The 24,982-nt window shown below is 41.8% G+C and overlaps 1 protein-coding gene across 2 annotated transcripts in view; it reads right to left on the bottom strand.

The window, feature by feature from the left end:
• The window catches only part of LOC135558418 (SH3-containing GRB2-like protein 3-interacting protein 1), a 68,319-nt gene that overhangs the window by 16,321 nt on the left and 27,016 nt on the right, over nt 1-24,982 (bottom strand). The window contains exons 7-14 of one of the 2 annotated variants that reach the window (XM_064992205.1): nt 24,879-24,890; nt 17,322-17,333; nt 16,933-16,957; nt 16,615-16,678; nt 16,291-16,391; nt 8,362-8,425; nt 8,052-8,152; nt 7,819-7,899 (exon numbers count right to left, since the gene is read on the bottom strand). In XM_064992205.1, the coding sequence (XP_064848277.1) occupies nt 7,819-7,899; nt 8,052-8,152; nt 8,362-8,425; nt 16,291-16,391; nt 16,615-16,678; nt 16,933-16,957; nt 17,322-17,333; nt 24,879-24,890 (460 nt within the window). Of the gene's footprint in view, nt 1-7,818; nt 7,900-8,051; nt 8,153-8,361; nt 8,426-16,290; nt 16,392-16,614; nt 16,679-16,932; nt 22,761-24,878; nt 24,891-24,982 lie in introns of those variants that run through there. The other variant, XM_064992204.1, reaches the window with a different exon arrangement.

Raw genomic sequence — 24,982 nt, 5'->3', positions numbered from 1 at the left:
ACAAATAAAATTGGATTTGATTTGATTTGAAGAAAAGAAAGAAAAGGGGGAGGAAGATGGGGAGGAAGATGGAGTGCCGACGAATAGGTAAACCACCAGGTCCCTATTAGTATTATTATTGAAGATGTATGTAGCAGGAGGACGCGTCATTTCCGGTCACAACTTGCAGACTTGTTTACGTGTTGCTGTGCGTTTTGTTGCCAACCTTACTTTGCTACCTGACAACTTTACGTTTTTTAAAACTTTTTAATTACCATTTATATTTTGTCGTTTTTCCCTCACTCAACTTTTTCACTCCGGATGCTTTATCTGGACGTGGTTCGTCAGGACCTCCAACAGCCGAAGCTAAGTAGTAACATTAACATGATGCCTTCTAATTGCAGTCGCTGTACTCATATACAGGAGAACGATCGCCTTGCGGCGAGGATAGCTGTGCTACAAGCCCAGCTTCAGACGCAATCGTTAGGCAAGGGTAATTTCAGTGTAGGAAAGGATGAAACAGCGTCTGTGCCACCAGTAAGTACAGATAGTAACGTTAGTATAAATCCCCTCGCACGGTCCCCGCAGCCGGACAACTTTCTCATGGCTTCTGGAGGGAAATGCTGTAGGAATGCTCAACCAGTGTCGCTCATTCAGCCGACAGAAACTTTCAACCGGTTTTCCCCATTAAGCAGCGAGTCGGAATCTGAGCCCGAGCCTTCTCGTCTCTACTCCTCCCGTTACGGGGTCTGAGACGCTGAAGCTTCCCAACATTAACTATGACAAATTGAAAACCCTAGTCATTGGCGACTCCATTACCCGCAGTATTAGACTTAAAAATAATCATCCAGAGATCATACACTGCTAACCAGGGGGCAGGGCTACCGACGTTAAGGCTCATCTGAAGATGGTGCTGGCTAAAGCTAAAACTGGCGAGTGTAGAGAGTATGGAGATATCGTTATCCACGTCGGCACCAACAATGTTAGGATGAAACAGTCAGAGGTCACCAAGCGCAACATAGCTTCAGCGTGTAAATCAAAAGATGTGTTGGCATCAAGTAATTGTCTCTGGCCCCCTCCCAGTTAGGGGGAGTGATGAGCTCTACAGCAGTCTCACAACTCAATCGCTGGTTGAAAACTGTTTTCTGCCCCTCCCAAAATATAGAATTTGTAGATAATTGGCACTCTTTCTGGGACTCACCCACAAACAGGACCAAGCCTGGCCTGCTGAGGAGTGATGGACTCCATCCTAGCTGAAGGGGTGCTCTCATCTTATCTACCAACATAGACAGGGCTCTAACTTCTCTAGCTCCACAATTAAATTGGGTGCAGGCCAGGCAGCAGGCTGATAGTGGCACTAAGCTGGCAGGCTGACTATCACAGTCAGTGTAGTCAGCTCAGCTATCCCCATTGAGACCGTGTCTGTGCCTCGACCTAGGTTGGGCAAAACTAAACATGGCGGTGTTCGCCTTAGCAATCTCACTAGGATAAAGACCTCCTCCATTCCTGCCATTATTGAAAAAGATTGTGATACCTCACATCTCAAAATAGAGCTACTTAATGTTAGATCCCTCACTTCAAAGGCAGTTATAGTCAATGAACTAATCACTGATCATAATCTTGATGTTATTGGCCTGCCTGAAACATGGCTTAAACCTGATGAATTTACTGTGTTAAATGAGGCCTCACCTCCAGGTTACACTAGTGACCATATCCCCTGTGCATCCCGCAAAGGCGGAGGTGTTGCTAACATTTACGATAGCAAATTCCAATTTACAAAAAAAAAGAAGACGTTCTTGTCTTTTGAGCTTCTAGTCATGAAATATATGCAACCCACTCAATCACTTTTTATATCTACTGTTTACAGGCCTCCTGGGCCACTGAGTTCCCTGAATTGCTATCGGACCTTGTAGTCATAGCAGATAATATTCAAATTTTTGGTGATTTTAATAGTCACATGGAAAATTCCACAGACCCACTTCAAAAATCTTTCGGAGCCATCATTGACTCAGTGGGTTTTGTCCTACTCACTGTCACAGTCATACTCTGGACCTAGTTTTGTCCCATGGAATAAATGTTGCTCCCAACCAAGGAGCATCAAAAGTCATGCTATAAATTCTCAGACAACACAAAGATTCCTTGATGCCCTTCCAGACCCTCTCTGCCTACCCAAGGACGTCAGAGGACAAAAATCAGTTAACCTGTTGAGTGTAGGGGGCAGTATTTTGATGTTTGGATGAAAAACGTACCCAAGTGAAACTGCCTATTTCTCAGGCTCAGAATCTAGAATATGCATATAATTGTCAGATTAGGATAGAAAACATTCTAACGTTTTCAAAAGTGTCAAAATATTGTCTGTGAGTATAACAGAACTGATATTGCAGCCGAAAACCTAAGGAAAATCCAACAAGGAAGTGCCTAAGAGAAATGAATCTCCCTATTCCATTGCATGCCTTCCCTCCATTTAAAGGGATATCAACCAATCCTTTCTCTATGGCTTCCACATGGTGTGAACAGTCTTTAGACATAGTTTCAGGCTTTTATTCTGAAAAATGAGTGAGAACGGTCACATCGTGTCAGTGGATGGCTGGGTGCCAGCAGAGTTTTGCATGCAAACAATCTACTTTTAAACTCGGACAAAACAGAGATGCTTGTTCTAGGTCCCAAGAAACAAAGAGATCTTCTGTTGAATCTGACAATTAATCTTGATGGTTGTACTGTCGTCTAAAACTGTGAAGTACCTCGGCGTTACTCTGTACCCCGATCTCTCTTTTGACGAACATATCAAAACTGTTTCAAGGACAGCTTTTTTCCATCTACATAACATTGCAAAAATGTCCAAAACTTTCTGTCCAAAAATGATGCAGAAAAAATTATCCATGAGTTTGTAACTTCTAGGTTAGACTACTGCAATGCCTACTGCAATGCTCTACTTTCCGGCTACCCGGATAAAGCACTAAATAAACTTCAGTTAGTGCTAAATACTGCTGCTAGAATCCTGACTAGAACCAAAAAATTTGATCATATTACTCCAGTGCTAGCCTCCCTACACTGGCTTCCTGTTAAGGCAAGTGCTGATTTCAAGGTTTTACTGCTAACCTACAAAGCATTACATGGGCTTGCTCTTACCTATCTCTCTGATTTGGTCCTGCCGTACATACCTACACGTATGCTATGGTCACAAGACGCAGGCCTCCTAATTGTCCCTAGAATTTCTAAGCAAACAGCTGGAGGCAGTGCTTTTTCCTATAGAGCTCCATTTTTATGGAATGGTCTGCCTACCCATGTGAGAGACGCAGACTCGGTCTCAACCTTTAAGTCTTTACTGAAGACTCATCTCTTCAGTGGGTCATATGATTGAGTGTAGTCTGGCCCAGGAGTGTGAAGGTGAACGGAAAGGCTCTGGAGTAACGAACCACCCTTGCTGTCTCTGCCTGGCCGGTTTCCCTCTCTCCACTGGGATTCTCTGCCTCTAACCCTATTACAGGGGCTGAGTCACTGGCTTACTGGTGCTCTTTCATGCGTCCCTAGGAGGGGTGTGTCACTTGAGTGGGTTGAGTCACTGACGTGATCTTCCTGTCTGGGATTGGCACTCCCCCCTTGGGTTGTGCCGTGGCAGAGATCTTTGTGGGCTATAGTCGGCCTTGTCTCAGGATGGTAAGTTGGTGGTTGAAGATATCCCTCTAGTGGTGTGGGGGCTGTGCTTTGGAAAAGTGGGTGGGGTTATATCCTTCCTCTTTGGCCCTGTCCGGGGGTATCATCGGATGGGACCACAGTGTCTCCTGACCCCTCCTGTCTCAGCTTCCAGTATTTTTGCTGCAGTAGTTTGTGTCGGGGGGCTATGGTCAGTTTGTTATATCTGGAGTACTTCTCCTGTCTTATCCGGTGTCCTGTGTGAATTTAAGTATGCTCTCTCTAATTCTCACTTTCTCTCTCTCTTTCTTTCTCTCTCTCGGAGGACCTGAGCCCTAGGACCATGCCTCAGGACTACCTGGCATGATGACTCCTTTGCTGTCCCCAGTCCACCTGGCCATGCTGCTGCTCCAGTTTCAACTGTTCTGCCTGCGGCTATGGAACCCTGACCTGTTCACTGGACGTGCTACCTGTCCCAGATCTGCTGTTTTCAACTCTCTAGAGTCAGCAGGAGCGGTAGAGATACTCTTAATGATCAGCTATGAAAAGCCAACTGACATTTACTCCTGAAGTGCTGACTTGCTGCACACTCGACAACTACTGTGATTATTATTATTTGACCATGCTGGTCATTTATGAACATTTGAACATCTTGGCCATGTTCTGTTATAATCTCCACCCGGCACAGCCAGAAGAGGACTGGCCACCCCTCATAGCCTGGTTCCTCTTTAGGTTTCTTCCTAGATTTTGGCCTTTCTAGGGAGTTTTTCCTAGCCACCGTGCTTCTACACCTGCATTACTTGCTGTTTGGGGTTTTAGGCTGGGTTTCTGTACAGCACTTTGAGTTATCAGCTGATGTAAGAAGTGCTATATAAATACATTTGATTTGATTTTGATTTGATATTGGCCAACGTGCAATCCTTGGAAAACAAACCAGACAATCTACAATTAAGACTATCCTACCAACGGGACATTAAAATCACAACGACATGGATAATATAGAGCTGGCTGGCTTCTCTGTGCATCGGCAGAACAGAGCAGCTACGTCTGGTAAGACAAGGGTGGGGTGTGTGTCTATTTGTCAATAACTGCTGGTGCGCGATGTCTAACATTAAAGAAGACTTGACGTATTGCTTGGTAGAATACCTCATGATAAGCTGTATATCATACAATCTACCTAGAGAGTTCTCGTCTATATTATTCATAGCCATCTATTTACCACCACAATCCGATGCTGGAACAAAGACTGCACTCAACGAGCTAAATAAGGTCATAAGCAAACAAGAAAATGCTCATCCAGAAGTGGCGCTCCTAGTGGCCGGGGACTTCAATGCAGGAAAACTTTACTTAATTTTTACCAGCATGTCACATGTGCAACCAGAGGAAAAAAACTCTAGACCACCTTTACTCCACACACAGAGACACATACAAAGCTCTCTCTTGCACTCCATTCGGCAAATTTGGCCATAATTCTATCCTCCTGATGCTTACAAGCAAAAACTAAAGCAGGCAGTACCAGTGACTCGCTCAATACGGAAGTGATCAGATGACGCGGATGCTACGCTACAGGACTGTCTGGACTGTCACAGACAGGACTATCACAGACTGGACTATCACAGATATATGTTCCGGGATTTATCCAATGGCATTGAGGAGTATACCACCTCAGTCACCGGCTTGATCAATAAGTGCATCGACGACGACGTCCCCAAAGTGACTGTATGTACATTTCCCAACCAGAAGCAGGATTACAGGCAACATCCGCACAGAGCTAAGGCTAGAACTGCCGCTTTCAAGGAGCGGGACACTATCCGGACGCTATTAAAAAATCCTGCTATGCCCTCAGACAAACCATCAAACAGGTAAAGCATCAATATAGGACTATGATTGAATCCTACTACATCGGCTCTGACGCTCGTCAGATGTAGCAAGGCTTAAAAAATATTACGGACTACAAAGGAAAACCCATCCGCAAGCTGCCCAGTGACACGAGCCTACCAGACGAGCTAAATGCCTTTTATAATTACTTTGAGGCAAGCAACACTGAAGCATGCATGAGAGCATCAGCTGTTCTGGACAACTGTGTGATCACGCTCTCCGTAGACGATGTGAGCAAGACCTTTAAACAGGTCAACATTCATAAAGCCGCGGGACCTAACGGATTACCAGGACGTGTACTCAAAGCATGTGCGGACTAACTGGCAAGTGTCTTCACTGATATTTTCAACATCTCCCTGACCGAGTCTGCAATACCTACATATTCAAACAGACCACCATAGTCCCTGTACCCAAGAAAGCGAAGGTAACCTGCCGAAATGATTACCCCCCGTAGCACTCACGTCAGTAGCCATGAAGTGCTTTGAAAAGCTGGTCATGGCTCACATCAACATCATCATGCTGGAAACCCTAGACCCACTCCAATTCGTATACCGCCCCAACAGATCCACAGATGACGCAATCTAAATCGCACTTCACACTGCCCTTTCCCACTTGGACATAAGGATCACCTATGTGAGAATGCTGTTCATTGACTACAGCTCAGCGTTCAACATCATAGTGCCCACATCACTAAGCTAAGGACCCTGGGACTAAACTGCAACTGGATCCTGGCAACAACTCATCTGTCACGGTGATCCTCAACACTGGGGCCCCTCAGGGGTGCGTGCCTAGTCGCCTCCTGTACTCCCTATTCACCCACGACTCCAACACCATTATTATTAACAGTGCTAGGCCAGATCACCGACAAATGATGAGACAGTCTATAGGGGGGAGGTCAGAGACCTGGCCGTGTGGTGCCAGGACAACAACCTTTCCCTTAATGTGAGCAAGACAAAGGTGCTGATCGTAGACTATAGCAAAAGGAGGGCCGTACAGGCCCCCATTAACATCGATGGGGCTTAAGTGGAGCTGGTCGAGCGTTTCAAGATCCTTGGTGTCCACATTACCAACAAACTATCATGGTCCAAACGCACCAAGACAGTTGTGAAGAGGGCAAGACAACACCTTTTCCCCCTCAGGAGACTGAAAGATTTGGCATGGGTCCCCAGATCATCAAAAAGTTATATAGCTGCACCATTAAGAGCATCCTGACCGGTTGCATCACCGCCTGGTATGGCAACTGCTCGGCATCTGACCGCTAGGCGCTACAGAGGGTAGTGCGTACGGCCCAGTATATCACTGGGGCCAAGCTTCCTGCCATCCAGGACCTATATAGTAGGTAGTGTCAGAGGGAGGCCCAAAAAATTGTCAAAGACTCCAGCCACCCTAGTCATAGACTGTTCTCCCTGCTACCGCACGGCTAGCGGTACAGGGGTGCCAAGTCTAGGACCAAAAGGCTCCTTAATTATCAGCTTCTACCCCCAAGCCATAAGACTGCTGAACAATTAATAAAATGGCCACCCGGACTATTTACATTGAACCCCCCGTTTGTTTATACACTGCTGCTACTAACGGTTTATTACAAGTTTATTGCATAGTCACTTTACAAATTAACCTCGACTAACCTGTAACCCCGCACATTGACTCGGTACCATGTTACTTTTCAATTTTTTGTTGTTTATTTAGTAAATATTTTATTTTTCTTAACTCTATTTCATTGTTGGTTAAGGGTTTGTAAGTGTGAGCATTTCATGATAAAGTCCACACCTGATGTATTCGGCGCATGTGACAAATACAATTTGATTTGATTTGACTTGGGTCAAACGACACTAGGTCAGTCTATAGACTTGCTTAATTAAAGCAGCAGTCAGCAGTTGAAACAATAACAACGCGTACTACACACCATTGTTTCAGTCGTTGGCTGGAGAAATGGAAACCCTCTCAAATTCAAAGACAGCTATGAATGCAAGGACTGGCCATCCATGATATCAGAAGTGCAGTTTTAAGCAACGCGTTACAAACATTGGAGTAAAACAAGCTTATATTTTGGGTTCTGATGTGGTTAGACAGTTGAACTACAGCTCATGATGCATTTCTAAGTTATATTCTTCAATAATCAATGGGTACATATCAATAAGTCCAAAAATGGATGTGTAAACTGCTGATTGCCCCTTTAACACACTATTGACTATAACATTGGTCTCAAACTGGCGGCCTGTGGGCCATATGTGGACAACAAGCTGATTTAAATGAGGCCCACCGTTGTGTTAGCAAATGTCATATAATAGCACAATCATGACTGATATAAATGATATAGCGGGGGCTTACCTCCTGTGGGAAAGTTTCTGGTCAAAGGGGAGTCAGAGTCTGGTCTGGAGTCACACCATGCATCAGCCTCTATACAGACTACTATGATAGACAAAGGATATAAACATGGTTAATCACACCTCAGTGGGAGATGATGCACAAACGTAACAAACTATTGACACACATTTAGATACGATTATGTAAAAACACAAAGACACACGTCCAGTCAGAAAGACTATTCTTGTGAGAGATACCATCATTTCTGTTACTATCGTATCTGTGTGTCTCATAGGTCATCTGATGAGGAGGCCCGAAGAAAGCTGGGGATGCTCTGCGATTCTGGGATACTCTCTCACTGGAAGAGATGGTATGGAAATGTGATTTTAAAACTCTGATTTTCAAGATTTCAGCGATGTACTTGTATTTTGTTACTTAATTTAATAGCTTAATTGTTTTCCCAAACAAAACATTTATCAGACCCAACACAAATTCTATCAATACAGTACATAGCAAATATGGTATCCTGTTTGCTGTGTCAGCGTTGGCACAGTTTTGAACTCTGACCTTTGTGTTTCGGGGGCGGGTCTTGGTGTAGGGGTGGAGCGTCTGGGTCTGGCGATCTCCTCACCTGGAAAGAACAACCAGTGATATTGGATTATATACAGTATATCATCATATTATACTGTATCATATATTAATATATGTGTACTGAGGTCTTCACTGCTTGAGTTCTTCATCTCTTATAGAATAGCTCAAAAGTATAGTGGAGTTTTTGCATCTAAGTATAATGCATTCAGAAAGTAATCACACCCCTTGACTTTTTCCACATTTTGTTGTGATACATCCTGAAATTATAATGGATTAAATTGAGTTGTTTTGTCACTGCACACAATACCCCATAATGTTGAAGTGGAATAATAATGTTTTTCAAAATTTTTACAAATTCATTAAAAATGTAAATCTGAAATGTCTTGAGCCAATAAGTATTCAACCCCTTTGTTATGGCATCTTCAGGACCAAAACTGTGCTAAACAAGTAACATAATAAGTTGGATGGACTCACTCTGCGTGCAATAATAGTGCTTATCATGATTTTTTTATGAATTTCAAACAGATTAAACCACAAAGACCAGGGAAGTTTTCCAATGCCACGCAAACAAGGTCACAAAAAAAGAAGGAAAGAAACCGCTCAGGGATTTCACCATGAGGCCAATGGAGACTTTAACAGTTACATAGTTTAATGTCTGTGATAGGAGAAAACTGATAAGGCAAAGCAATTCACTTTTTGTCCTGAATACAAAGTGTTATGTTCGCGGAAAATTCAATACAACACATTACTGAGTACCAATGTTCCCTCCAAGCTGCGTGCAAGCGCAGTAGCTCCCCATTTTACGCATGATCCTGCTTCCCCTCTCTGGTGCTCGAGGGGGCCAGGCTGCCCTTCATTACGCACACCTGTCACCATCATTACGCGCATCTGTGCTCATTGGACTCACCTGGACTCCTTCACGTTGTTGATTGCCCCCTCTATATCTGTCTGTTCCTCTGTTTTGTTCCCTGTGTCAGCATTATTGTCGTAATGTCGTTTTATTCCCCCTCTCTGTACTTGCTTCTCGTCTCCAGCGTTCGTCCTTACACCCCAGGACTGCCTCACAGAAATATCAGCCCACAGAGAGAAGCACGAGATTGAACTTCACTCAACTTTCTAGAGCAGTGGTCACCAACCAGAGTTAAATCAAGTTGACTCCTGGTTATTTCTCCTGCCTCCCAGAAAAACCTTCATGTAAATGCACGGTGATCCTTCTGTGCAATCATTCTAATCCTTCCACACTGATTTCAGACCTGCTCTCTTATTTGTACATATAGGTTATGGGGCAGGCTGGCGGGGTAAGTAACTGATCTTGAAACAGGTCTTGGCAGTGGTGGTCAGCTAGTGAAGAGGTCCCTAGGTAAACTGAGGGATAGCCAAATCAGAAATTAATAAGAAAAGGGAATCAACTTTGATAAATGTTTAATGTCCAAAAATCCTTAAAAATATGACGAATCGAACCCAAAACAAGCCAAAGAACTGTCAGTGCCGGGTGAGAGGAGTGAAGAGCAAACTGCTCCTGATGGCGTTGTCTTAGCTAGCAGCGCTGCTTATCCCACCAGTTCAGCATCACAACCGGGACCTCCACTAGCTTGTAGGCCTACTAGCGAGTCAGACTCGGCGGGAGAGAAGGTCAGGGAGCAGGGGGACAGAGCATCCACCGACGAAGTGCCCAGTTCAATTTGGACGGAGGCTCAGTTTAAGACCAAGCAAACTTATAACCCCTGGCTTGTCAAGCAAAATTCAAAGCTGGGCTGTACAACATTCAAAAAGGTAGAGATTTTAGGCCCAGAAAAGACTGGAGGGATAAAACTAGCAAAAGAGTAGGTGGAAAGTACAGTAACATCCTCTGCCGTAAAAAAAGCAACAAATAGCCCTCAGAAAAAAGGTTTCTGAACATGCCCAAATCAAGGCCCATTTAGCAGCAGCAAGCATTGTAGACAAGGCTAAAGACAAACACCTTAACACAGGTTGTAGTCAACACTTCAAATAAAAACATAGACACTACAGCCAGAGTCTTCAGAAGGAGACTAAACGTCACAGGCCCGCTCACGGTTTTGAGCAAGTAATTGACTGTCAGGAGTTAAATGGACTTGACATGGGGAGAATTCTCGATTTCCAATGTTGCTTGCTCCAAAATACAGCAACATATTTAATCCGAAATGAAGCAAAGACTATTTGAAAGGATAGTACAGTGCTCTCCCAAAATCAGCCTAATGCTTGATGAGGCTACTATTTTGAATAAAAAAAGAGTGCCTTGATTGTATACGTCAGACTTCAGCTGGCAGATATGGATGTACCAGCAAACATGTTTCTTGATCTTGTGGAACTGGAGAATTTATCTGCTGGAATGGTCCGTAAACTCTTTGCAAGGTTTCAAACTGAATCGTGGAAGACCCAGCGACAGAGTCCTTAATTAGAGGGAGTTTTTCGAGAGCTTGGCGAGGAACATGGAGGCTAGAATGTTCTCTCAAGGAGGACGGGTGGTGGACAATACAGGAAACAGCCAATTCATAGAAGAGCTGAAGGTGAAGAATAGAATCTCTCTGGCAGCGGTTTGGCATTGACAGTCCACATAAGGTTATACGCACCTACAGGCATTACAGGGACACTGATGGTAATGATGAAGGACATTCCAGACGGACTTAAAGAGCTGTTGATGGCGCTCAGCACCATCCCCATCTACAGTGCAGAATGCAAGCAGGGACATTCTCAAATGATTTGCGTCTCTCTGCATACCTCCACCATATCAGGGTTACTCTTTCTGAACCTTGTCGGCCCACCCCTGACCATATTCAACCCAGTCCCCTATGTGAGGTCATAAAGGACCCAGATGTGTCGCAGACACCAGGAACAAAACAAGAAATAGGGAGGAGAAGATGCAAGAGGAAATGGCTGTGTTGTTGGCAGTTTAGGAAAACTAAGGTAGGAAGATCTTTTTCTTTTACAAACTTGTTCTGTACTGTGAAGTTAATCTGAATATGTGTTGTTCTGTACTGTGAAGTTAATCTGAATATGTGCTTCATATTAACACATAATGAGGAGGCCAATACATTATAATAGGTGTTCTGCTATAACCTACATTGATACATTTTATTGGAAGTATATTCTGATATCAAATCAAATGATTGTGATATGTTTGTTCCACTGCTACATTGATGTCTTGAAAAGTATATGAAATTCGAGTATTGGAAGGTGGACGGTGTTCTGCAGTGACGCCTAAAAATGTTGCTGTACATTGTTGATTTTTTTGATTCTTGCAAATGAGGCTGTAATAAATTCACACTTTAAGCCCCACAGCTAGAGGACGTGGGCATAGTATATGCAGTCTATATATAGTCTATATATAGTCTATTTCATGATCATGTGATACGTCAATTGTTTGTCAATGATGTTAAAGGTAATTATGATGCAACCTTTCGCTGTAAAACATTTTAAAAATTGGACACGATGGGTAGATTAACGAGATGTTTATCTTTCATTTGCTGTATTGGACTTGTTAATGTGTGAAAGTTAAATATTTCTAAAAAATATCTTTGAATTTCCAGCACTGCCTTTTCAGTGGAATGTTGGGGGGGGGGGGGGTGCCGCTAACCATAAGAAGTTAACATAAATTATCAATAAGGTTCCAACCGGATAATTCCTAAGTCTGAAGAAAAGCACTGGAACGAGAGCTAACTCTGTCGGGAGCGCACGTCACGAGCCTGAGACACTCTACCAGACCACTGACTCATTCAGCTCCCATTCCTCCCTCCTTTATAGCAGAAGCCTGAAACAAGTTTCTAAAGACGGTTGACATCTAGTGGAAGCCATAGGAAGTGCAACTTGACTCCATAGACACTGTGTATTCCATAGGCCAAGCTTTGAAAAACTACAAACCTCAGATTTCCCACTTCCTGGTGGATTTTTCTCAGGTTTTCGCCTGCCATATGAGTTCTGTTATACTCACAGACATCATTCAAACAGTTTTAGAAACGTCAGAGTGTTTTCTATCCAATACTAATAATAGTATGCATATATTAGCATCTGGGACAGAGTAGGAGGCAGTTCACTCTGGGCACGCTATTCATCCAAAAGTGAAAATGCTGCCCCCTATCCCAAAAAGGTTAACAAATGTACAGAAAGATCAGTGCGAAGGCCAGAGGAATAACAGAGGAATAACTTTTTGAGGCTATTCAATCCTTTCAGTCTGGAAAAACCCAAGGGCTTGATGACATACCGGTAGAGGTATATCAAGCCTTTTTGATATACTATAAACTATATTGTTAGATTGTTTTAACTACTCCTATAGAAATGGTAGTCTGTCAGGTACTGAGCAGGAAGGTCTGATTTCTCTATTATTAAAACAAGACCCAGACGGAAAATATAAAGACCGAGTTCATCTAAAAAACTGGAGGCCCTTTACACTTCAATGTTGTGATGCAAAAATACTAGCAAAATGCATAGAACTAAGAAATGAAAGTGTTTTACCAGGTATTGTTCTTCCTGATCAGACCGTTTTTTTACGATACATTGGAGATAATATACGACAACTACTAGAAATAATAGAACATCATGAAACATCTAAGAAGCCAGGCCTGGTATTTATAGCGGATTTTGAAAAGGCATTTGATAAAGTAAGACTGGATTTTCTTTATTAATGCCTGGATTTTTTTCAGTTTCGGTGATTCACTTATAAAATGGGTAAAAAATAACCTATAGCAACACCAGGTGTAAAATAGTAAATAACGGCTACTTCTCAGAGAGCTTTGAATTGTCATGAGGAGTTAAACAAGGGTGTCTGCTGTCACCATATCTATTCGTTATGGTCATAGAAATGCTAACTATTAATATCAGATCCAATAACAACATTATAGGGATAGAAATACAAGGCTGAAAAACAAAGGTGGCCATGTATGCCGATGACTCAAGTTTTATATTAAGTCCGCAAGTTAGATCCCGGCAATGTTTCATTGAAGATCTAGATATGTTTTCTGGACTCTCTGAATAGGTGTACAATAATTCTGCTACGTGTACAATATTACATATTGGATCTTTAAAAAAATACAACATTTACATTACACAGTAGTTTACCAAACAAATGGGCTGATGAAGTAGACATGCTTGGTATTCATATCACAAAAGATATAAATAAGCTCTCCACAATGAATTTCAATAGAAAACTTGTAACAATAGACAAGATCCTGCACCCATGGAGAGGTGAATACCTGTCTATTTATGGAAAAATTTACCTGATTAACTCCTTAGTCATATCTCAGTTTACTCACTTACTTATGGCGCTGCCTACTCCTGACGATTTGTTTTTCAAATCATATGAGCAAAAAATATTTTTGCTTTATCTAGGATGCTAAACCAGACAAAATAAACCATGCCTATATAATGAATATGAATTGGGTGGGTTGAGATTATTAAATATAAAAGCACTAAACTCTCTCTAAAAGGTTCGCTTATTCAAAAGTTTTACTTGAACCCTAAATAGTTCTCAAGTAGATTACTACGAAAATGTCACGACTTCCCCCGAAGTCGGCTCCTCTCCTTGTTCTGGCGGCGTTCGGCGATCGACGTCACCGGCTTTCTAGCCATCGCCGCTCCATTTCTCATACATCCATTTGTTTTGTCTTGTTCCATACACACCTGGTTTTCATTCGAAATCTGCCATACAGATTGCAAAATAGTTGGGAAGAGATTTTTGATGTACCGATTCCATGGTACAGGGTGTAAGAGTTGATATATAAGGCAACGCAAGATTCAAGACTTTGTCCTTTTCAGCTAAAGTTATTATATACAATTCTTGCCACCAACAAAATGTTGAATATTTGGGGCATAAAATCAATGAAGCGTTGCAGATTTTGTTGTGAGGATACAGAATCAATAGAGCATTTATTTTGGTATTGACCTCAGGTAGCCTGTTTCTGGTCTCAGGTTCAGGAATGGATGAAAATGCAGAACATTGATCTACAATTGACCCTAGAAATAGTACTGTTAGAAGATCTGGAGAGACCGGGTCAGTCAATTACTAATACTCTTAGTAAAAGTATTTATCTTCAACTCGCAATCTGTGGATTCTATTAGATTAGATAATTGTACATTAAACATCACAGCATAGTTATATATATATATATCCCATTATATATATATATATCCCATTTAGCAGACGCTTTTGTCCAAAGCGACTTACAAGTCGGCTGGGGCCACTACTTTTACATATGGGTGGCCCCAGCGGGAATCGAACCCACGACGCTTGGCGTTGCAAGCGCCATGCTCTACCGACTGAGCCACACAGGAAAGATATATGTTGTGTAGAAATCTGAAGAGGGTGTCCAGTAGAGATAGGTGGGATGGGCTGAGGGTTGGGATGTGGAATTAGAGACAAGAGGGAGTGGAGTTGCTGTGCGGGAGATAGAATGATGGTCAAAGTAGAAAATAAAGTCAAAATAAAACATAATAAAATGTTTGTTTAAATGACACTGAGGGGCAGTGTTTTTACAGATAATGCCGGTTTGCCTGAGGTTGATGTTGTGCAGGTGTTTGTGCACATGCATATACACACACTCTCATTCAAATAAACGCATACAAGAACACACACATACATGTAATAGTGCCAGACACGCACACAAACATATACAGTTGGTATTGCTGTTATGATTTTCGTTGTCCTTGAGGTCCTTTGTTTTGTTATTTGTTTTTGGGGGGTTTGCTGTTTTCTTCTGGCTTTTTCTTTCTCTCTTTAGGTCATTCTCTTGGTTGTTGGTGCATTGGGGGGTTCTTGGGGGAGGGGATTTTATTTATTTTTCTTGGTGGGGGAGGGGGGCTGTGGGAGGGGTCTCGAATGGTTGAGGGACAGCTATTGGGGAACTGTGGGGGGAATCTTGGAGGGTTCAGGATCATGTTTTTTGGCCTGGTGATAGATCTGTCAATGTGCCGTTGAGCAGGGTATTGACCCTGGATGCTTCTATGTGTCACACTGATGGGACTCTATTGGATGACTGGTATGGTGTAGTTGTTGAGCAGCTTCACTGCAAGTATATTGTATGTTTCAGATATTCAATCAAAACATGTTTGTTTTTTAAGTAGCCAATAGGCAGAGGGTAGCATAATTTGTCTGATTCTCTGTAATAATGGTATGAGAATAATAAATCATTATATTTTGTAAAGTGGTTTCTTGCATCAAACACAACAACATTTTCAGTCACCTCCTTGTCGGAAGGACAAGTCTTTCTTTCCAAAAGCACACATTGGCTGCTACTGTAGGCTGAATGATAGAACAGCTATTTCCATGCTTAAATGTTACGGGATGCATTTTCTCGATTGTTTGTGATGGTAGGTCACTCTGGAAGGCCTGTATTATGATCAAATAGCCATAGTAGCCTACTTGACCACTGTTAAAACTAACTTAAAGCGGGTACAGCCTCAGTGTTCACAGTAAACGCACGCCGGAAGTTGCATAACATTTTCACAATGTTCCTGAGTGGCTGAGTTATCGTTTTGACTTAAATCTGCTTGAAAATATATGGCAAGACTTGAAAATGGTTGTCTAGCAATGGTTGTCTAGCAACCAATTTAACAGAGCTGGAAGAATTTTGAAACTAATAAATGGGCAGATATTGTACAATCCAAGTGTGCAAAGGGGAATACTTATGTAAATGAGATATTTCTGTGTTTCATTTTCAATAAATTTAAAATATGTTTTCCCTTTTCATTATGGGTTATTTAAACAGTACCGGCACTCAAAATGAGCACCGGTACATATTTCAGTCCCAGTCAAGCACTGGTGATACCACAGCTACAGATAGTATTGTTGTGATTAGGAGCAACCAACCAACACACCACTGACTGTACTAACCCAGAGCTAAGACCCATGCAACACACACATGCAGTCAGCAAGACTATTCTCCTGAGTGTTACCATCGTTTCTGTTACTATCGTATCTGTGTGTCTCATAGGTCGTCTCAGGAGGAGGCCCGAAGAAAGCTGGGGATGCTCTGCGATTCTGGGATACTCTCTCACTGCAAGAGATGTTAAAGTCAAGATATGAAATATGATTTTACAAGTCTGATAATCAAGATTTCAGCGATGTAATTATACTTTGTAATTGAATTGAATATAAAAGCTTTATTCCCCCCCCCCCTCCAAACAGAACATTTAGCAGACCCAACACAAATTATAGCAACACAGTACATAGAAAATATTCTAGCCTGTTAGCAATGTTAGCATTAGCAGAGTTTTGACCTTTGTGTCTCGGGGGCGGGGCTTGGCGTAGGGGTGGAGCGTCTGGGTCTGGCGATCTCCTCACCTGGAAAGAACAACCAGTGATATTGGATTGTATATCATAATGTACTATAATATATTATATATACTGACATCCACTGAATGTGCATCTTAACTTTTAACTATTGAAACTACAGTATGGATCACAACCTCAAAACAACTAACTTAACTGATGGTGTAGAACTATGACAAGATACTGTACTGTACGCAGTTTACACTGACAGACTGTAAAACAAATTACAAATAGCATTACACTACATCCACAAACAATGTACTTACAAGACAGGTGTCTCTTTATTGAGCCCTGCAACGAAAACAAAGTACTTTTCAGTATACCAGTAAAAAGGAATCGTAACCTAACATACAAAAACATGAATGTAAACAATTCAACCAATAATTACAGTATAGGTCCTGGATTAGTCTCCCTGTACAATTGCTAATGTGAAAGAATAGAGTGAAACTGTTAAGTATTTATAGAAACTGGAAAAATACAATATTTTGTGAGGCCATCAGTAAATGTCATAGGCACTGAAATGAAATAGAGTGTTTGGGTCTATAAAGAATGAAATGAACAGCACTCCAAACAATAATATTTGTAATTCATTTATTTCCATGCAAGTGCTTTGGGTGCAGACACTTTTAAAATGAGCCACCAGGTGGCGACTTACCGGGCTGCGTCTCTGAGACCAACAAAAAGGAAGAGAGAACAGACCTGGTCAGAGAGTGAGTGACAAATCAGGCAAATAGAACCGAAAAGAATGTAACACCCCTCTACTTCAACACTGTGCAATAAAGCCTACATATAGTAATGCAGCAATACAACATAGCACCTGGTAGGTTACATTACCTCAGCTTGTCAAGACAACTTAGCACCTGGCAGGTTACATTACCTCAGCTTGTCGAGACAGCTATGGGGGCCCATGCGCCTTTTAATCAGACTTTTTAATTTATTTTTTACATTTAATTAAGCATTTTGACAGTAAATCTCCAAAAAGTCATTCATACACCTTTTTAATTTCCATATGTACTAGGAAGCTAAGGATTTGTTTCTTGGGCTTCAAGAATGTGACTGATCAAAGTGCCTCAGTCCTTGAAAAACAAAGAATTGAACTGATTGTAAAGTAAAGAGATATCGGGGACTTTGTACAAATGCAGTGGTCAAGGCTATGATGGTGCCAGTACAATGAGTGGAGCTTACTCAGGTGTTTTAAAGCTCAAATCAGACCGAGAGCCTAATGCTTCTTAGGAAGTTCTTTAGGAGTTTTAGTTTAGAAAACAAACTATTAGGCAGAAGCAAAAGTTACAGGGATGGTTAAAAACATTGCCGTAGTAACATCAGGGAAACTGGGAGTGGTGATTCAAATACAGCAGTTCTGCAACATCTTTAATTGAGCCTCTCGTTCTCCTTAATTGCTGGCCTCAAGACGTTCCGGAAAGAGATTAACTGTATAGGAAGCTCTGGAGGTCGTCTGTATACCGGACAGCCAATAAATTGGCAGATGCAAACAGATTATACTTAAGATTCGGAGTTGTTGTCATTGACGCTTCCAGGCAGCCTCTCGATGTGTTACAACGTTTGAAATGTTTGTTGGTGTTTTTTGTTGTTGTTGTTGTTGTGTCACACTGCATACTTTCCCCTGCTCTTTTAATGGATCAAGCATGGCTTTGACAACGATGGACTGTACAAACGTTGTGGAATACTCATCACATTTTCTAAGGGATTTACAAAACACATGCACCTCCACTGGCACTGCATATCCGAGACAAACTTCAGTGCTTCGGGATAATGAGCGCGACAAGCCAGGTGACAGGGACTACAGCTGGTAAGGGCAGACGGAGGAAAATACTGACAATATAAGGTCACCTAAAATACATTCAAAAAACACAATTGCTCACGTGAATGCAGTTTTAACTGAATTTTGTGATGTCGCAAATACGTCCAGAAATGCCGCAGAGACTCTGAATGTGCTTGTTTGTAATTCAAGATCATTGATAAACAAAGTGGATGAATTTGAACTGCTTCTTCAATTCGTAAATGCAGACATTGGATGTGTCACTGAAACTCTGGACAACGAAAATATCTCAGATGAATCTCTTTTGATATATAACTACCAGCTGTTCTGAAATGACAGGTCCAGAGGGGATGAGAGGAGAGGGTGTGGCTCTGTATGTAAATCACAGTATGCAGGCAAAGAGAAGAACTGACCTCGACAAAGAGGAGTTTGAGTGTATGTGGCTTCAGCGCCGTCCTAAACCACTCCCCAGCTCAGTCTCAACTCTGTTAGTGGGAGTACTCTACCATCCACTATGGGCAAATGAGAAAACACTTCAGCAGAATACTGTAGATTATCTCATCAACACTGTCCATGTGATCAGGATGTTCTCTCCCCAAATGGGGCTCATCCTGTGTGAAGACTTTAATCACCTGCCTATCAAGATGCTGACAAACTCCCATCCAGACATGAAACAAGTGGTCAAAGACAAGACCAGAGGGGACGCCATCCTAGATCTGATCATTACAAATATGAAGAATCACTACAACACCCCCACTGTACTTGCTCCTCTCAGATCCAGTGATCACAAATGTCTGCTGTTCTCCCCAAACACAACATCAGGAGGGAGAAGCCAGGTGCAGCGGAAAAAAGGATGTCTGGTAACCCAGAACAGAAAGGAGGCATTGGCACGATGTATCGCCAGCACTGACTGGTCTGCCAAATATGAGGCTGAGAGCATTGATGCAAAAGGTGGAGATGTTCAACTCCTGCATTCTAACTGCACTTGATGTATACATGCCAATAAGGAAATAAGAAAACAACAACACTGGGCAAGCCCTGGATGACTGAACGAATAAAGACCGCCATCAGGAAAAGACAGGAGATATTCAACAGATGGGGGTAAAATGATGAAATGGAGAAAATACAGAAACACAGGTGCAAACGCTTATCAAAGAAGCAAAGACAAACTACCATAAAAACTGAAAACCAGGACCTAAAGAAGAGAAGCCCAAAGGAATGATGGGACTTCATTAACAAAGGACTGGACAAAAGAAAACATCAGGAGGGAGAATACAGGTGGAGGGAATTGAAGACAACGATGTTTTTAATGTATTTTTTTGCTGAAGCATGGACAAACAACACACCTCTTGCCATCTTCCCCATGCCCATGCCTACAAGGCAGGTTGAGCTGTGTAGCATTGGCCAGATAAAGCAAGCTCTGACCAGACTGAGCCCCCGTAAAGTGTGTGGGCCTGAGGTCATTCCAGCCTTGGTACTGTTAGGTTCTTATTTTTCAGAGTAAATAACACACGGACACTAGAGATGCTTAACCAAGTTGAATTCTTCCCAAAGGGTCATTCTAGCTGTAATTCAAACATGTTTCAGACATGTTTCCACCACTACCCGTATATATACTCCACTTTAGACACACCTCCTCTCCAATCCTTACATCTTATGGTTCCACAGGAAGAGGGTAACAGGATACTAAACCCTTATTACTTCCTTCAGGGGATCTGACCTGACCTCCTGACCTCAACCCCTCCTTCGTCTGCCTAATCCACAGATGTCCATCCGCTTCCCCTATAGCAATCCTGTGACCTCCTCCCGTCCACCCAACACATTCCAAAGCCATCTGTCTTTATACAGAGGACCATTCATCTCTGACGTAAAAGTCTGTATGTTTCACTCCTTTATATACTATGCTTCTGATCTATCATGTCTTTAATATCTCAATCTTCAAAGTTTACCCCGAATCCAACAGTACTAAAAGAGCATGCAGAAGATCTAGCCCCTGTCATCACACACATAGTTAACACCACCTAGTGGCAGGGGACTGTTCCTGCTGCCTGGAAGATTGCCAATGTGTGTCCCCATAGCTAAAGTGTCAAACCCATGTACAACGGGTGACTGGAGGCCCATCTCTCTAACTTCATGCCTTGGAAAAATCCAGGAAACTTCATCAACAACAAAACAACTCATGCCAACAGTGCACAAATCAGTATGCCTACCTACCAAAGTCCTTCACTACTACCACCCTTGTGAAAGCCACAGGCTAGCAACCATCATGTTCTGTCTTCTTTCTGTGGTGTAGCTGTGGAGCCAGGCTAGTAACCATCACCCTCTGTTTTCTTCCTGTGGTGTAGCTGTGGAGTCAGGCTAGTAACCATCACCCTCTGTCTTCTTCTGGTGGTGTAGCTGTGGTGCCAGGCTAGTAACCATCACCCTATGTCTTCTTCTAGTGGTGTATCTCATAATTAAAATTCCTCAAACATACAAATCTTATACCATTTTAAAGGTAATCTTGTTGTTAATCCCACCACTGTGTCCGATTTCAAATAGGCTTTACAGCGAAAGCACCACAAACGATTATGTTAGGTCAGAGCCAAGCCACAGAAAAACACAGCCATTTTTCCAGCCAAAGAGAGGAGTCACAAAAAGCAGAAATAGAGACATAATTAAAAATTAACCTTTGAAAGAAAGGTAATCTTCATCAGATGACACTCATAGGACTTCATGTTACACAATACATGTATGTTTTGTTTGATAAAGTTCATATTTATATAAAAAAATCTCAGTATACATTGGCGCGCTATGTTCAGTAGCTCCAAAAACATCCGGTGATTTTGCAGAGCCACATCAATTTACAGAAATACTCATTATACATGTTGATGAAAATACAAGTGTTATGCATAGACCTTTAGATGCACTTCTCCTTAATGAAACCGCTGTGTCAGATTTCAAAAAAGCTTTACGGAAAAAGCAAACCATGCAATAATCTGAGTACGGCGCTCAGAGAACAAATACATATATCCGCCATTTTGGAGTCAACAGAAGTCAGAAATAACATTATAAATATTCACTTATCTTTGATGATCTTCATCAGAATGCACTCCCAGAAATCCCAGTTCCACAATAAACGTTTGATTTGTTCGATAATGTCCATCATTTATGTCCAAATAGCTACTTTTGTTAGGGCGTTTGGTAAACAAATCAAAACTCACGAAGCTCGTTCACTAGTTGCAGACGAAATGTCAAAAAGTTCCACTACAGTCCGTAGAAACTTGTCAAACGATGTATGGAATCAATCTTTAGGATGTTTTTAACATAAATCTTCAATAATATTCCAACAGGAGAATTCCTTTCTCTTCAGAAAAGCAAAGGAACCTCTCATGCGTGACCAGCGAGTGACTGCTGGCAGACCTCTGAATCATTCCCCTCTCATTCAGCCCCCCTTCATAGTAGAAGCATCAAAAAAGTTTCTAAAGATGGTTGACATCTAGTGGAAGCCTTAGGAAGTGCAAGATGACCAATATCCCACTGTAACTTCAATAGGGGCTGAGTTGAAAATCGACCAACCTCAGATTTCCCACTTCCTGGTTGGATTTTTTCTCAGGTTTATGCCTGCCATATGAGCTCTGTTATACTCACAGACATCATTAAAACAGTTTTAGAAATGTCATAGTGTTTTCTATCCAAATATACTAATACTATGCATATATTAGCAACTCGGACTGAGGAGCAAGCAGTTTACTCTGGGCACCTCTGGGAACCTTATTCATCCAAGCTACTCAATACAGCCCCCCATGGTTCTCCCAAAAATTCTACATTTTTAAATCACATTTCAATATTTACATTTCTTTCCATCATGAAAAAATGTCCTGTAATGTTTACAACTGTTCAATATTCTATTTATGTCACGTATTATGTGTTATGTATTTTAAATTAGTGTTTTATTATTAGTAATGTAAAGTCTGCATTTCTTCAGTTTCATCTGTGAGCAAGAATAAATAAACTCAAACTCATTATCATCTTTAGCGGATCAACATTAATAGTTCTTGGGCGATATTGTTCATACCGGTGAACTGGCGTTTGAGTTGTGTGGTAGCAATATCAATTCTTATCTCTGGTATAACTTGGCATGCATCATTCAAGACTAAGTTTAAATTGTGTTCAGCCCAATGGACATATAATGCACAATGTCTCAGGAAAGACTGGGTTGTCAATATATAGAAAACAGTCGGATCCACAACCTAAATCTACAGGCCGTGGTGAAAACATTTGCACACAAACATGCAAGGCGACGCAGGATCACACTGTAGCTACTAGAGGCCAGGCTCATACTGCAGCTACTAGAGGCCAGGCTCATACTGTAACTACTAGAGGCCAGTAGCATACTGTAGCTACTAGAAGCCAGCATCATACTGTATCTACTAGAGGCCAGGCTCATACTGCAGCTACTAGAGGCCAGGCTCATACTGTAACTACTAGAGGCCAGTAGCATACTGTAGCTACTAGAGGCCAGGCTCATACTGTAGCTCCTAGAGGCCAGCTCATACTGTAGCTACTAGAGGCCAGTCACATACTGTAGCTACTAGAGGCAAAGGCTCATACTGTAGCTACTAGAGGAAAGCTCATACTGTAGATACTAGAGGCCAGGCTCATACTGTAGCTACTAGAGGACAGTCTCATACTGTAGCTACTAGAGGACAGGCTCATACTGTAGCTATTAGAGGACAGACTCATACTGTAGCTATTAGAGGACAGACTCATACTGTAGCTACTAGAGGCCAGACTCATACTGTAGCTACTAGAGGCCAGCTCATACTGTAGCTCATAGAGGACAGCTCATACTGTAGCTACTAGAGGCCAGACTCATACTGTAGGTACTAGAGGCCAGTCTCATACTGTAGGTACTAGAGGCCTCTACGTAGAGAAAAAGAGAGATGCCAGCACAGACACATATACTTTTTTCTAAGAGAACGTAAGACGAAAAGAGACAGAGAGAGAAGCAGCAAGGAGGACTTCAGAAGACCAGGGGATTCTATCAAATTGGATTTAATTTAATTCAGCTTGATTGCAGACCATTTGTGTTGGCTATTAGCCAGACAAAATAGTGGCTAAATTTATCATCAAGCCGACTACTTTTTCCCAAAATGTTTAGGCTATTTGATGTGTAATTTTTATAAAGAGTTTATAAATAGCAGCTAAATAGTAGCTAAATACTGTATATAGGTATAGATAGTAGGCTACACTGCATAATGAAACAACGTAAGCTAGTTTTTTGAAGGTGTGCTGACTATTATTTGTCATTAATAGACTGATTTTACACACAACTTCCTATCTAAGCTGGGAGAGAGCATGAGGACGGCTCATGTCATGCAGGTTCAGGTAGGCTATACAGGACAATTGTATTATTATTTTAAAATCAATTGGTTTCTTATTAGTATTCTGTTGTATCAAACATGTATTTCATCATCTGCAATGTTTGAATTTCCAACTTGAATTACTGAACAAATAATGACATTATTGCTGCCAGACAGCAGCCTAAATGGCAGCCTTGTGACACCGTGTATAGCTTTGTGAAATGTTTGACCTAACATGAGAAAATTACAATCAATTAGGCCTTATAAACATTTATCCATTAGCTAAAGCAAAGTTATAGGCTACATGCCAGGGCACCACAGAAAGCCTATAATCCATTCACATCAACCTGTTGCAATTTCAGCACCAAGAGCAGACATCGGTAGTCGATACCTTTTGAGTGGCTGTCTGGCTGACGCATCCATTTGTCTTTTTTAAGGGGGGGGGGAGCTGCATTACGCCAGCGCCAATTAGCTTTGGTCAAACAGAATCAACAGGCTATGAACAGGTGTTATGCGGAGGATTGTGCATTATATACCATGCAAGCTTTTGCAAGGGAGATTCAAGTCATCAACCAAAATAAAATGTGTTCAAGGCATGTAGTGTGAATGAGTTAGTACCATAAAGCATACATAACATGCAGAGGGTGGAATATCTAAACAACTCAAATAGAAGAGCCTATCCCAGCAGCCAAACTGGTTGTAATGACATCACTGACATCATTATGGTTTGTAAAATGACATTTTGTAAGCATCTTTTTAGCAATCAGAAAAATACATCTTCATCTGGTTGTAAATCGGGTTATACCTGAGCAAATAACAACCAAAATACGATGTCTTTCTTTATGTCGTTGTGAAAACAATGACTGTTTAGTTCTAACGTGGTGACATGGCAGAGAATCTGTTTATAACAACAACAAAAATGTGACGTCACATCACATGCAACATTTTGCCCGCTGGGGATTTTTTAGCTTCCGCAGGGGAAAGAGAATCCAAGTTAGAAAAGAATCCACAGCCAAGTAAATCCATGCCATGCCTTTTCTTTATACTGAAACAGATTAAGAAATTAAATAAATAAAGACTGACTTACCGGACTTCTCCTCTACAAGAATAACAGATGTACGAGAGAGAGGGAGATGGGGAGAGAAAGGGAAGATGGCGAGAGAAAGGGAAGATGGAGAGAGAAAAGGAAAA

Source organism: Oncorhynchus masou, chromosome 17, assembly GCF_036934945.1.
Source record: "Oncorhynchus masou masou isolate Uvic2021 chromosome 17, UVic_Omas_1.1, whole genome shotgun sequence".
Classification (NCBI taxonomy): domain Eukaryota; kingdom Metazoa; phylum Chordata; class Actinopteri; order Salmoniformes; family Salmonidae; genus Oncorhynchus; species Oncorhynchus masou.
This window is presented reverse-complemented; position numbering and strand designations above follow the sequence as displayed.